General features: G+C 62.6%; 1 protein-coding gene across 7 annotated transcripts in view; it reads right to left on the minus strand.

Annotated features, from left to right (window-relative positions):
- Positions 1 to 8,883: 8,883 nt before the first annotated feature.
- AFAP1 (actin filament associated protein 1) overlaps positions 8,884 to 14,931 on the minus strand; it is a 148,014-nt gene continuing 141,966 nt past the window's right edge. For all 7 annotated transcript variants that reach the window (XM_045474655.1, XM_045474652.1, XM_045474654.1 and 4 more), the window contains one exon: positions 8,884 to 13,016. In XM_045474655.1, coding sequence (XP_045330611.1) covers positions 12,990 to 13,016 — 27 coding nt within the window. In that variant the 3' untranslated portion in view covers positions 8,884 to 12,989. The remainder of the gene's footprint in view (positions 13,017 to 14,931) is intronic.

A 14,931-nucleotide genomic window follows, 5' to 3' on the forward strand; every position in this document is an offset into this window, starting at 1 on the left:
ACAGTCCTGGGCCCGCTGTGTCTCCCTCTCTCTTTTTTGGTTTAATATTTTTAACATTCATTTTTGAGAGCTAGAGTGTGAGTGGGGGAGGGGCAGGAGAGGGGGAGACACGGAGTCCCAAGCAGGCTCCAGGCTCCCAGCGGGCAGCACAGAGCCCGACGCGGGGCTCGAACCCACGAGCCGCGAGATCCTGACCTGAGCCGAAGTCAGCCGCTCAAACGACCGAGGCCCCCAGACGCCCCAACCATCTCTCGATCTCGGAAGTGCCACCTGGCTTGTCTCTGAGGGGCCAGGAGGCCGGCCCCTGGCCAGTGCTCCGGCCGCGTGTCCACAGCTGCTTGGGACCTTCAGCGAGAGCTCTTGTCGGGAAAACTCTTGCTTCCCTTCTCTCTTCCACGCCGAGCTTCCGTACAGGCCCCTGCACATTTGCCACGTGCTCGCACCCCGTTTCCAGAAGGAGGCGAGCCTGAAGCCGTGTGCGGCCGACAGAGCATGGGGACAGGTGGGAGCCGACAGCCCGACTCCCTGGCTTTGCCCCGGAGCAGGTGCCTCAAACACCGCGAGCTCGCACATCCGGGCGTCATGGGCGCTTGAAGACAGGGCACCCTCTCCGCGGCCGTGGCCCTGGGATCGGGCTGCGGGTGCCGGGACGGGGTGGCCAGGGCAGGAGCTCACCTGCTCAGCCGCCCACCCGGAGCTCGGTTCCCACGACACTGCCTGCTTATGTGGTGGGGGAGGGGCCCCGGCAGCCGCACAGCCGCCCCCGCAGGTCCAGACGGGCCTTAGACGCGCAAACGCCCCGCGAGCCTCAGTTTGCCGCAACGATCGCCAAGCGCCGTTGGTTCCCGCTGGCTGGCCGCGGGTGGCTCAAACGCCGGGCACGGTCCCCGCCTCTCCTGGGCCGCGACCCGTTGGCTCCCCGGGCGCCTCGCTGTTGGAACAAGCTGCTGCCCGCGAGGCTCGGTGGCTTTTGCAGCCCAGGGAGCTCAGACTCGCCAGTTCCAGGCGCTGAGCGCGCCGGCCCGGGCGCTGTCCTGACGCGTGCCCGTGACCCGCTGGCATCCCCGTAGCGTCGTAATTGGTCACAGACGGTTCCCGGGCTCGGCAGACGGCCCTTCCTCGCTCGTTCTAGAACGTGACCTGGCCCGCTGCTGGGAAAACACGATCATTCACGCCGTGTGCGGCTGACACGACTGTGGCCCAAACGCTCAGCTGTGGTCACGATCCAAAAGCGTCCTGGCTGAGGAGGCGGTGCCTGCCAGCACGGCGGTGACGAGGACAAGGTGACCGCAGTAATGACGACAGCTCCCATTTAGTCTCCGCCACGTGCCAAGTCCGCTGAGGCACTTTTCGTGCAGTTTCGCAAAGCCAGCCGCCAGCAGCAGCCCCATCCCACAGTCGAGGGCAGCAAGGCGCCCAGAAACCACGTCAGGTCCCCAGTGAGCGTCCCTAGGAGCCGCCAACCCCCCTGTGACCACACAGCTCCTACAGAGGAGGTTGGTGGGTGAGGGCAGAGCACGGCCGGGGGAGGCCGCCAGGCAGGGGGCTTCCGGGCCGCGTGAGGACACATGCCTATGATGAACGTGTCCAGGAAGTCACCAAAGGCGAGGCACTAAAGCCAGTGTATATAGTAATGTTTCTAGAATTTTCTTGGGACTCAGTGGAGAGGGGGGACAGCAGCTGTGTGCAAAGTGACGACGGGGGACGGCTTCCTGAAGAGGTGTGGATGGGAGTGAGCAAATGGAGGAGGGGAGAGGGACGGTGTGTCAGGAGAGAAGGGACTGCCTCTCTGCAGTCATACCTCAGGACCAGTGCCCAAGTGCGAGCAGAGGGCCTGCACCGGGCGGGAACAGGGAGGCACGGAAACACCTGGGTTTAGAGCTTCTCTTCCAACTGCACTGTGTTTCCAGGGAATGACAAATGAGGCAGGAAAAGGGGTCAGGGAAACAGGAGAAGGTGTGAAATTGTCATCCGGGAGAGGGAGAAAGTGGATTTGCTGAGGAAGTTGGTAAAATTTCTAGCAGCGAGGAGGCTCCCCTGGCGATTTGAGTCACAGAGTTACGTGGAAAACTTCCGGCGTGGCTCCGTTTCTCCCAACCACTTTCCGCCGCTCAGGTGTTAGGGACATACGCATCATTGTCCTCGGGTCACAAAATGGCTGCAGTAGCTCCGGACTTGGCACCTTCATCTCATGAAGTCTAGAGGTGCCGATCAGGTCACATGACCATCCCGCAGGGAACCCCTGTAGCTCACTGTGTTGGTCTTGAGTCACATGCTCCCCTACCCTCACCCCTAGCCAGAGTCAGGGCCACTGTTCGCCCCTACACTGGGGACAAAGGGCAACCACAGAAGGTTGATGGTGACGCAGAAGTAAACGCTCGTCTTGCAGCGTCAACACCAGAATGTGGGATCAGAGGGGGACCCTGCCTCAATCCTGGGGGTCATGGAACGCAGCGGGGCAGCCGGGGCTCCGGAAAACGCTTGGTCTGGAGGGCGCTCTCCCTCAAGGCTAAGCACCTGGAACAGAAAGCAGGCACAAACGGGGGAGGGGCAGGTGGACAGCCCCCCAGCCTAACGCGGTTGGAAGGCTGGCCTGTGGATGCAGAGAAAAGGCATATTTTCCGGATGAGCCTATAAAGGAAGCTGGAGGAAATTTTAGAAACCGCGTGCGTTGTGCCTGGATGTAACACGCAAGCAAATATCCCTTCTCGGGAGCCGGACAGAAGGGGGCGGGCTGGGCGGAGGGGGCGTAGAGCGGGGCACACGAGCAGGTTCGTGTGGAAGATAATGCGGGTCAGAGCTGGCAGCGAAGGGAGCGGTGACCCCTGAGGGGGCGGGGCGGGCATCTGAAAAATAAAGGCACGGGGACGGAGAGAGGAAGAGACCGAAAGAGACCCTGCGAGCGCTCTGGGGTCGGGGGGCCGTTGGTCCACACAGACTGAGCTGAAAAAGCCCAAGCGAGCAGATTCCGCACACGTTTCTGGACTGGAAGGGTCAGGACGGAATGGACAGAACGCTTGCAGGGGGGCTGAGGCTCCTGCCTCGCGCGTGGCTCGCAGGCAGAAGGTCCGGGGGGACCAGAGAGACGGGGGGCTCGGCGTCGCCAAGGGTCCGGCCGCGGCTCGGCCCAGCTGGCTTTCATTTGTCAAGGAACTTGGACAACGTCCGGGATCTGGGAACGTTCGAGGCCGCGGGTGCACGCGCCTTCCGAGAAGGAACCACCCCGCTCTCGTGTCAGCCGAGGGGGCTCGACGGCGAGCGCCCTGACGGCAGGGGACCGGCGAGGGCGAAAGGGCCGTGGGAGCGTCGATCACCTGAATAAACGCGGAGATGAAGCAGAGCCAGAAGTCAATGGTCCCCGCGCACCTGTCCGAAACCCGGGCGGCTGCGGGACGAGATGCCGGCGACTCAGCGGGCTCCCGCGACCTCCGCTTTGGTCTAGCGACCCGGAGCGCTAGGCCCGCCCGGTCGACCCGGGTCGCTTGGCCCGGGGAGCAGTGAGGCCGGGACTCTGAGCCTTGCTCCTCGTGAGTCTGCGCTGCCCGAAGGCAGTGGGTGCTCACCAAACGGGGAATGAACGAGAGGCGTGAATGAATGCTTCCTCGGTGAATGAATGCTTTCTCGGGGGAATCAATGAGAGGCATGGGTGAACGAATGATTCTTCCGGGGAATGAATGAGAGGCATGAGTGAATGATTCCTCAGGGGAATGAATGAGAGGCGCGAGTGAATGATTCCTCAGGGGAATGAATGAGAGGCGCGAGTGAATGATTCCTCAGGGGAATGAATGAGAGGCGCGAGTGAATGATTCCTCGGGGGCCCAGGAGCGTCTGTCGGGAGAGAAGGTGGTTTCAGCTCGGCCAAAGCTTCAGGGGCTGCAGGACGGGCCGCGCCCCGTCCCTCTGCTGCGTGAGGCAAGTGCAGGACGGGTGTGGCTGTCATTGTCACGGCGGGCCGTGGTGGTGGAGGCACCGCTGTCACACCCGTGTTTCTGAACAGCTTCTCCGGGCCAAGCCCCATGCCAGAAAGGGGCTTCTGGCTAAGGTCCAGAAGCGGGTGGCCCAGAGCCTGCCCCGAGAGAGCCCCCAGCCCCGGGACGCGTTTATGAACAGGCGGGGAGCCGCAGCTTTGCCGGTTTTCTTGCTCATCCTGTCGGGGTCACGCAGAGGGACGCGACAGGAGAGCCACATGCACGTGGCTTGAGGCAGCAGCTCACCTGGGCACTGGGGCGGGGGGGGGGGGACACATACCTGTATGGCACCCGGGTACAGAGGGGACCCCGGGACGCCCCGGGAGCGCCGCTTCTGAGATGAAGGGAGGAAGGGGGGGAACGTGGGGCAGGCCAGCCGCGACGGGCAGGGTCGACGGAGCAGGGTCCTGGGTCAGAAGGCGGGCGGGAAGGGGTGAGGCCCTGCCACTCTGGCGCCTTCTACCGTTTCGTGGGCGCCAATGGTCGCTCCCCAAGGTGGCCTCATGCGTGGTGGGATATGGAGGCCGAGGCTCCCGTGGGGAGAAGAGGCCCTACTGGGGACAGCGAGTCCCGTGCCCACCGCCAGAAATGGGAAGGACAGTGTCTCAGGAGTTGAGACACGCCGTGGAACATTCTAGATCCAGAGTCTAGATCAGCTAGACAGACATGGGCGGGGTAGGTGGAGGAGGTGGGGGAAGGAAGATGGGGCCAGCTGCCCGGTCTGCTGCTTCCTGCTGCCTCCTCTCCCCGCACTGCTGCCCCACGGCCCCCTAGGACCCCTGACACCTCCTGGTGCCCCTGACACCCCCGGCCCCCCCAGGACCCCTGACAACACCCAACCCCCCAGGACCCCTGACAACCCCCACCCAGGTGTCCCTGGACTCCTGACACCCCCTGGCCCCCTGACACGCCCTGCCCTGGCCCCCCGGGACCCCTGACACCCCCGCCCCAGCCCCCTGGGACCCCTGACACCCTCCCTGCCCTGGCCCCCCAGGACCCCTGACACCCCCCGCCTGGGCGCCCCAGGACCCCCGGGCCCCCTGAAATGCCCCCTCCAGTGCCCCAGGACCCCCAGCCTGGCATCCAGCCGCATCCAGTTCCCATGACTTTACTCCCATCGCAGCGCGAAGCTTACACACGGCAGTCGTGGGGACCCTCAGCCTCCCCGAGAAGACGGGCCGACCCTGCAATGTGGGGGACGCCCACCTGAGGGGCCTGCCGGCGGGGAGGGGCTGGGGGACAAGGCGTGGTCATGCGTGCGTCCGGCTGGCCTCCCTGTGGCCTCTGCCACCTCCCGTGGCCAGTTCTGCCTGGTGTAGTCGTCAGAGCCTTGAAACACTTCCCTTCCCTGCCTGGAACCCTCCAGGGCCTTCCAGCCCCACCGGGAAACTCCTTTCCGTCCGAAGCAGCCTCTGCTGGTTGCCCCCGCCCCCCTGCACGCCCCCAGCCCAGCCCCCCAACCCAGCAGCACCCCCTTTCCTCCATTCAGCATTTGCCTCCTCCCTGAGCCCCTCTTCAGGGGAGCCTCGCTCTGTCAGCACAGGGTGGACCCCACGGTGGCCGCAACGGCCACAGCTCAGAGACGTCACCCCTGGGGCACTTGTGGGGAGGACCGGGCCTTCCCTTCCACGGGCGCCTGTGCCTGCACACAGGCTTGGGCTCCTTGACGGGGACGGGGTGCTGACCACCCCACCTCCTGCTCGGGGACCCAGTCACCAAAGCTGGACTGTGTCCCCTCTGACCCGCAGCCGAAAGCACGGAGCTGCCCCACCTCCCCTGGGCTTGAGGGCCCCGCGTGGTCTGCGCTCCCCCCGCCCCCCGCCCCGCCCTCTCCCGCGACGGCCCCTCGTTCCTGCCTTACGGCCTGCGGCCTGGCTTCCCTCGGCCTGAATGCTGGAGCTTTGCGAGGCTGAGTGTTTCTGTTTGTTTTTTATCGTTGCCCAAGCCGCGCTCGGGAAGCTCAGCCCCGCGGGAGCGGGAATGCTCACGGTCCATCCGCGTCCCCCGCCCGCCCTGTGTCCAGAACAGTCTTGGGCGCAGGACGTGGCTGTCGGACTGCTCCCCCTCCCCGCCGGCCACTGCCCGCTGTGACCCAGGGTGGAAGCGGGTCGAACCCATTTCTGTGCTCCCAGCGCCCAGGACGGCCTGACCAGGTGCTCAGGAGAGTCTGTTCAACAAAACCGGTTGGGGCCCAAATGTCAGGCCCGATGAGGTGCTTCTCCTGTGGCTGGAGGGACTCGGGAAGGATGAGGCACCGCCACCCGGGGCGTCGGGCCCTCCCACCGCTGCTCTGCTCCGTCCGGCCCCGGGAGACGCGCAGCAGCGTCGGGCTCGGAGCATCGGGCCCCAGAGTCCTTTGCGGCCGCGGCCACCAGTCGGCCCTCTAATGTCCACCCGCCGACGAGCGAGGCAGAGAGAGAGGCCCCCTCAGAGACAAGCCGGATGGCACTTCAGACACCAAGAAAGAAGAGAACGAGGCAGAATTCAAACCGGGGACCGCCGACCGGCAGGGCCATGCGGGGCAGCACCGGGGCCGGTCAGGAGGCAGAGGGACCGGAGAACCGGGTTCACGGGAAGGAGCAGGTGGGCCGGCACGGACAGGCCCGGGATTTCAGCAGGCTCTGGGCCACAGAGGTCCTGCGGGCACCAGGGAAGGGGGTGGTGGCCCAGAGCGTAGGGGCCCCACACGGGAGGCAGTTGGGGGCTGGGCTCCAGAATGCTTGGTCTGCACGTGAGAGCGTGCTCGCGGGCGAGCCCTTCACCATGTCCAGGAACTGGCTGGTCCCGGGAGAGCAGTCTGTGTGTCCAGGGGTGAGGCCGGCCGCCCCCCGGGAAGGAAGCAGGCAGCCCTCAGCTCCGTGCACCCCCACCACCCCCGTGCGTAGCTCGAGGACAGACCAGCCCTCTCGGAGGTCAGGGCCGGCTGGCACCAGCCCCCCCAGGTCAAGAGGTGAGCGTACCTGACCCCTCGCACTGGGTGGGCACCCCTCCTGTGTCTCTCACCCCCCTTCTTGACCAGTTGGTCCCTTTGCATGAAAAGACAGCCACTCATCATATCGATGAAGTTCCCATCATGAAATTTCTGGATCCCAGACACCAGCTAACGTCTTCCCTGCTTCCCCTTAAGGAGCTGGGCTCCTGATTTACGCTGGTGAGGCTTTGTGTCGCCTGCCCCCCGCCCCAAGTTATAACGCACATGATGAGTATCCTGAGTCGTCTCTGGGGTCTTCTGGCTGAGCTTTAAAAGAAATTAAAGAGGCACTTCCTGTTCCTTTGTCAACCCAGCGGGGCGTGACCTGTGTTCGAGACCTGAGAAAGAGCCTCAGCCAACGGACTTACCAAATCTCCCAGGGGACAGACTGCCCGGGGGCGGTGGGGGGAACGGCTCATGTTGGGGCAGGGAAGGCTCTGTCCCGGCTCCTGCGTGGGGTTACACAGGGTTACGGCCACGCCGAGACCCCCCCCTCCACCTAAGACGGATGGAACGAAAGGCCCTTTCGCCATCTGTGACGGGACCAGCCCCACCCCACACCACAGGGAGACAATTCAGGGCGAGGGGCACCCTGGAAGGTGGGTCTGGGCGGGCACTCGGGTCACCCGGACGTCCCTGGGTCCCACATAGATACTCGTGCAGCGACTCCAGCTCTCGCCGACCCGGGGTCAGACCCGGCCCCCCCGCTTGTCGAGCGGGACTTCCACCCTGCGGGCCCCCCCTCACCTCGCCAGGGGCGGCTCCTCGGACCCCAGGGTCGTCTTGTCCAACGACCGGCCAGCCCCGCAGCTGGGGCCGTCTCCTGCCCGTGCCAGCCCTTCCTTAGGCAGGACCAGGTCAAGGAGAGCTCTGGGGGCAGGAGCCGGCCACCTGGCGGGGGCGGGGCTTGGTCGGCGCCACCTGCGGCTCAGACTGGGCGCGTGCACCCGCGGGGGGCATCCCTGCCTCTCTGCACCGCTGCGAGCCGGCCTCGGGCTGTCACTCTCATTCAGGTCCCGGCCGGCGGCGGCTGTCTTCCTCCAAACAGACATGGGGCCATCGCACCCACGCGCGGAGCCCCGGACGTGCCCCACAGCTCCCTCTTCTCCACAGGACGCGGGGGGCCCTCCGGTCTCTCCAGCCGCTGGTCTAGACTCACCTCCCACCGATCCCCCTCGCCACCCCCGCCTTCCCGTGCGGCCCCTGTTCTCACTCTCCACCCTCCGCTCCTGCCGCTGCCTCCGACGGCGACGTCCTTCCCTTGCCTCGCTCCTTGCCGAACTCCTATTTAAACACCACGGCCTGGCTCAAGTACCCACCCTCCTGCACACCCTCCCCACCGTCTCGAAGGCCGCCACACCTTTCCTGGAGATGCCGGACGTCTCCACGCGGCCCTGCACTCGCCGGGGACGTCCCGGCTGACTGTGGACGCGAGCGAGCCCCCGAGAGCAAGACTCGTCCGATTCGTAACCTGGCCCGGAGCCCGGCACGCAGCAGGTGCACAAGCGTTTCTTCAGTTCGGGTCTGTAGACTACGAACCACTTAAAAACACAACAGCTGGGGCGCCTGGGTGGCGCAGTCGGTTAAGCGTCCGACTTCAGCCAGGTCACGATCTCCCGGTCCGGGAGTTCGAGCCCCGCGTCAGGCTCTGGGCTGATGGCTCAGAGCCTGGAGCCTGTTTCCGATTCTGTGTCTCCCTCTCTCTTTGCCCCTCCCCCGTTCATGCTCTGTCTCTCTCTGTCCCAAAAATAAATAAACGTTGAAAAAAAAAAAAAAAATTTTAAAAACACAACAGCGAAGGCTCTTTCATGAAAGAGGGTCCTTGCGGATGGAAACAGAGCACAGCCCCCACCTGCTCCTCCCCCCCCCCCCATGGAGACTGCCCGCAACTCGCCCCGTTCCCAGCTGCTCTGCAAACCGAGTGAGCGAGACCCGGAGGCTGGCTGGACGCGTACCGCTTTATTGATAACACACAAATGAGGCACGCCGGAGGGCGCCAGTCCGTGCGCGACACCGTGTAAAACAGTAGAAAAATCAGTTAGTAAAGCAGAAAATTCAAGTGATTTACTACAATATGGAGCAAACGGCCTGAAAACTGGTATCTCCATTGGCAGTTTCCACTGATAAAAGTTCTTACTTCATGAATTAAATACATTGAGAAATACAGTGAAAATCTATTTACAATCATTTAAAATGGGCACCGGTGACATATTTAATTAAAAAAAAATCTATGATGCTTCTAGTTTGTTTTTTTCAAAGAGAATTTTAAATATGACTTTAGTTTTTTTTTTTTAAAAATACAGTAGGAAATAATTACAATCTTAATATGAAAACATTTTACAACTTATAGCCGTGGTCAATTAATGCTAAATATAATGCAAAAGTTGGTGTTAAAATTTAAAGTCACTGCTTCCCTTCTCACTAGAAATCAAATACAAAGATTATTTAATTAAAAACACCTTTGGTCCCTAAGAATCACGATCTGACGATCCCATGTTGAAAATACCTTCCATGGCGACAGCTCGGGACGCCTGGGGACACGTGCCCGCTGCAGGAAAGGGGACTTTTTCTGTTTCACAAAAGATGGGGCGGCGGAATCGAGGGAGCCCGGCGACCCCTGGGGCGCAGCCACCTGCCTTCGCCCCGGACACGCCGCCTGGGGGCGCTCGCGGGAGAGGCTGAGCCCGCCTCTGGGCACGCGGTGTCGTTCACCGTCACGTCTTCACAGTATCAACCCGGCCCTCCACGGGGACAGCAAGCAGCCAGCAATGACAACAGGAACAAAGAGTAATTGCTCTCTTTAAAACGACACGACAGACTTAAAATTTTTCCCATTAAAAAATTATCTTAGAAAAAAAAAAAAAAGAGGGCAGCCACAGTGGGCCATGTGAGCGATGCCGCCTTGCCCCTCAGCAGGTCCTGTCACACGCCTCGGCCAGCAGACCGAGTGCACGGCCAGGTGTGTGGCCAAGATGAGGCTTCCAGCCAGAGGGCACGCGGGGACGGTCGCCATTCCCTTCTGGACAGAAAAGATGTGACCACAGACAAATGGGTCCTGCCCGAGACACCCATGCTGCCCCCAGGTTGACAGCTGTCCCCTTGCAAAGCTGCACACAGGTTCCAGACTGTGGCTGTGAGTGAACAAGTCTGAGTCTCCTTCCTGGGTGCGGCCTTCAGGCCTGAGGGCACAGACCGCTCCAGACTCGACAAAAGGTAAATCCACAAACCATTCGGGTGGTTTGTTGAAACGCATGTGGGGGAGATCAGGCTTGGCAACACAGAGGTGTGTGGATGAACGGGATGGCGGGGGGGCAGGACGGGTTCACACCATGGCGTGCAAGGTCACCCAGAGAAGACTCCAGAAAGCTCCACGGCCATCTGTACCGCTCCCCAGACCCACACTGGTTACCCTGTGGTGGAACCGTCCAGACGCCCGGCAAGGGTGTGGCCAGCTTGCAGGGCCTTGCCCAACCCTCTACGGACTCTGAACAAAGGAAAAGTGACCTTCCCACCTATGCCCACACCAGGTGACCATTTTCTGCCCACCTGTGCCCACACTGAGGTGACCATTTGCTTCTGTGCAAAAGGCTGGTGGGTGACTTTCAAACATTACAAACACAGAAGGCGGGAGGGGATTTTGAAGGTGGATGACATGTGACCAGAGGCAGCGCCTGGAGACTGATGGTGTGGCTTCAAGTGGTAATGGAAGTGGCCCGTCACCCGCAGAGCTGGCCCCATCTGCGAGCCCCCCGCGTGCCTCCCACTTTGGGTCAGGGCCCCGTCATGGTCTGGCCATCACTCCATGAACGGGACCGTCTGTTACGGCTCGGGTGACGTCTCCAGTGCGACGTGACCGGCACCCACGCAGAGAGGGACCCTCAGCCCGCTGCGCACGTCACCTCGCCGGGCAGGGCCCGAGCCCTGGGGTGCTTGGGGAAGGTGGTAAAATGACATCGCTGTCAGTATTCTGACAAGATGGCTAATGTGTGTCTAATATATACAGACATAAATTAAAAACTCTATTTATTGAACATATACAAATAAATAACTTAATTTGAAGCAAATCCCTTCACCTAACTTTCTGACCAAATCTAAAGACATCGAGGGGAACGCACAGCAAAGGAGCCCAACGTCAGCAGACTTGCTCTCCGCGCGACCCCCACGAGTGGCTCCGCGGGACGCAGGACCCACCTGAGCCTGTTGGCCCCTTTAAAGGGTTCGTGGCTGTGAAAGCGAATTTAAAACCTGGCGTTTTAGACACCAGTTTTGTATGTCAGGAGCGTGAGGACCAGGGTCCGAGTCCTAGTCTGGGCTCTGGCTCCAACGGGCTGTGTCCTCAGGCAAACTCATGGGGATGAGGGTTAGCACCGCCTGGGGTCTCCCCGGCTGTGCTGTCCGTGGTCGGGCGCACAGGCTACATACTTTCCCTCCCGATGGCCCTAACCTGGCAGCTGTCTCGGGCAAAGTCGGCTGTCAAGCAGAGAGGCCCCAGCGCCTTACGCTGAGAAACTTTACTGGACCGGAAGGCAGCAAAAATCTACGGTGGATCAAACTTTTTGCTTTTACAGAAAATCAGTTTCATAGAAGGAAAGCAAGGAGGTCCAGCTTCCCACACGGACGACAGCAGTGCTGGGAAGACGGGCCCTGAGGTCTTGGGGGCATTCCCCCTCGATGTCCCAGGGGGTCGAATGGGCTGGGTGCTGGGGAGATAGGTCTCCACCTGCTAACGGGTGACGGGGGCCCTGAGGGACAGGCCAGGCGACAGCCGTGTCTCCGCTCGGGCTCAGCTCCACAGCTCACCCTCCCTGCTGTAAACTGTCTCGCTAAGGTCACAGGCAGCCTCAGGACCCCTAAGAAGAAAGGGCGGTGGCGGGCGCCTGGGGGAAAAGCAGGGGACACGGCCTCTTGTCTGCGGTTCCCGCATTTGGTGGGGAACCCGCGGCGGATGGAAGCCTTGCGCCGCCACGGCCCCACACGGCGCAGGAAACGACCTCCACGCGTGTGTGACGCGTGCCCCCGAATCTGTCTGCAGAGGGGTCCTGGGGTGACCACTTTTATTCCATCGGTAGCTGCGCCCCCCATTACTGAGGATTCCTGAGAGGGTCCCTCTGGAGACACAGCAGATTACCTGGCTCTGAGAAACGCCACACGAGTGCAGGGACCCGACCCCGGCCCGCGGGCCTGGGAGCAGCCCAGTGCCCCTGCGCTCCGGGTCTGCGTGCGGGAGGCAGGGCCGTGCTCTCGTCCTGCACGAGGATGCTCTGGTTCTGTGGCCGGGCGGCTTCCAGAACCTGCTTCTCTCACGGGACTGGCCCGTCTGTAAGTGGAGGTTGCACTGTAATCCCGCGAGGCACCTGCGGGCTCTGAGTGGCAGGCAGGGTCGGGGACAGCGGGGAAGGGGACAAGGACACACATTGGTGAGCAGCAGAGACATTCCGCTGCCTTTCAAAAGCAGTACAAATAATTAATAAAATATGGTACAGAACCTCTGAAGAACCCTTAGAGCTAAGTGCAACACATGATAAAAGGAGAATTTTTTTAAGGTTTAAAAAGAATGGCAGCTTTTCACGTCACGGTGACAAAAGCCTTTGTCCAGAAGAAAGACGGTAAAAGGGGAAAGATGCTTCACAGCACAGGTGCGTCACGTGCCCGCCTCCAGTGACGAGGGGGACGGGCGCGTGGGGAGGGACGCGGAGACCCCGGCCTCTGGGCAGACGGGCAGGGCGGTGCCCCTGCCCATGCCCATGCCGGCCGCACTCACCCACGAGGGCCCGGGTCTGGGCCCGGGGGGGGGGGGGGGCTGCGGGGCCGGCACTCCCAGAACCCGGGAAAGGGGTGCAGCTCCCCGTTCGCCACGGGGCTCCTTCCCGTCCTCTCTGCTCTTTGGCAAGTGGAGGCGGAAGCCAAAGTGTTACCAGGAAGTCTCTTTAAGGGGGACGTGAACAGTAGCGAGAGTGCGCGCGGGCGGGCGTGGGCGCTGGCGTCGGAGCTCGGTCACAAACCCTCGCGTCCTGTGCCGCGGCCACGCGGGCGGGGCGTCCTGCCATGCTCTACGTCCCGTTCTTCAGCTCCCATTCCTAAGTGTGGCGAGAGGAAGGCACAGGTCACGGTGGCCGGGACCAGGAGGCAGGGCTGCACCCCGGGGACGCCGGCCGCCTGCAGTGTGGGGACGGGCACGGCGGGGAGAATGGCCATCCCACCCGGGAGTCAGACCCACGCGAGGGGCCGCCGGGAGGTGCAGGGAGGGGGCGTGTGTGGGCGCGGGGCCGGGGGCCGAGTGGGGCGGCCGCGCTCCATCCCCCACGCCCCGGGGGGCAGCGCTGGCCGACGTGCACGCCCGACTCCTGCTGGACTAACGGGGCTTGTTCACTGCACACCTGCGCACATCGCATGAAACGGGGGATTTCTCACCTTTTCTGGGGTCAAAAGTCGAAGCTTAGTTACAGTTAAAAGCACAGCTTTGGCCAACGTGCCGGAAACAGAAGCAAAACCGAGCCGCCCTCACGCCCAGGAAACCACGTGTGGGCACGGTCAGGCAGGCTGTGCAGACAGAGGACCGACCTCCAGCGCGGCCTCCCTCGGCCCTTCTGCTGCTTCCCCGAGACGGCCACGTGGGCAGGTGTCCACCGTGAAAGCCAGGAGGCCACGTCCCCCACCACTCCCCCCCGCCCCCGCCGCGGCTCACGATGTGCCCCGGGGCTGTGCAGGGTTTAGAGAGAAGACGGGTGTGTGTGTTGTCCACAGAAGCTGCCACGTGTCTCCCCGACAAGTTTAGCAAAGGTAATGCAATCACCAGGCGTGGGTCACAGTGGCCAAAGCCAGGAGGGACAGAGAGAGCTGCACGAACACACTGAAGCAGGCCAAGGTGGGAAGGGAGACCACAGCCCTGCAGGCCCTCGCTGGAGAGTCTGCGGAGAGGTCGGGCGCCACCGTGAAGCAGCCCGGCACCCGGCACCTCCGGAAGGGTTTGCCTGTGGAGGCTCCAAAGGCACGCTGGGGCCATGGCACCAGGCTTCCAGAACACCCCTCAGCGTGCAGGTTTCCTGACGGAGCCGGGGGAGCACCGGGCCTGGAGCTGAAAGCCCGTGTGACAGGTGCCTCCCACCATCCGGGTTCCCATCGGGACCCGGAAGTCACTTAAGGGATGCCATCTGGGCTAACCCCTCCCGTGCCCAGAACGAGCCGACGGTCCTGGTCCTCAGAAAGGGGCTGGGGTGGGCCCCTGAGAGCACGCGTGTGATGCCCCTAAGTGTGGATTACTGTTCCCAAAACCCCTGGCCCTGACCCCAGCCATGAGGCCCCTGTCGCCTCCCAGGGATCCCGGGAAACCCCTGTGCGACCCCCCCTCTCCCTCAGTGAGGGACCCGCAAGCAGGGACAGCGGCTCCCCTCTGTGGGCCTGGGCTGGCCTCAGTGCTGCCACCCATCTGAACCGGCCGAGGTCACGGAGAAGCGGCAGGAGCTGCCGTCCCCAAGCCGGGGGGCCGCCGGGCGCCCCCGGGGCATACAGCTGAATGGGGGGCTGCCGCGGCTCAGTGGTAAATCTGATTTCTTCCACAGGGAACAAAATAGCTGCCAAACTCTTACTGCACAGCTCATCTACAAACAACTAGCGGGACCAGGGGGGCCGGCTCTGTGCGCTCCCCAGGGGGGCTACCGGGCACCCGGCAGGGACACCTCTCAGCGGTCAAGCGTGTGCCAGGAAGGACGTGCCCGCGGCCACAGCCGCCAGCACCCACCGTGGGCACCCAGAGGGCCGCTCTCACCCACCCACAGCCACCTCTCAGGAGACACTGCATCTCTAGCCAGGTCGGGCGGGTTCTGACAGCGACGAAGGGCCCAGAGGCGGCAAAGGGAGGCTGCCCGCCTCCACACGCGTCAGAGCAAATTACATGCATCTGATGAATTAAGGTAATTACTCCCAGCCCGACTTCTCTGCGTGCCACGCTTGGGGTCACCGCAGTCAAGAACCGTGCACTTTGACAAACTATAA

The sequence above is a fragment of the Leopardus geoffroyi genome, chromosome B1, assembly GCF_018350155.1.
Source record: "Leopardus geoffroyi isolate Oge1 chromosome B1, O.geoffroyi_Oge1_pat1.0, whole genome shotgun sequence".
Lineage (NCBI taxonomy): Eukaryota > Metazoa > Chordata > Mammalia > Carnivora > Felidae > Leopardus > Leopardus geoffroyi.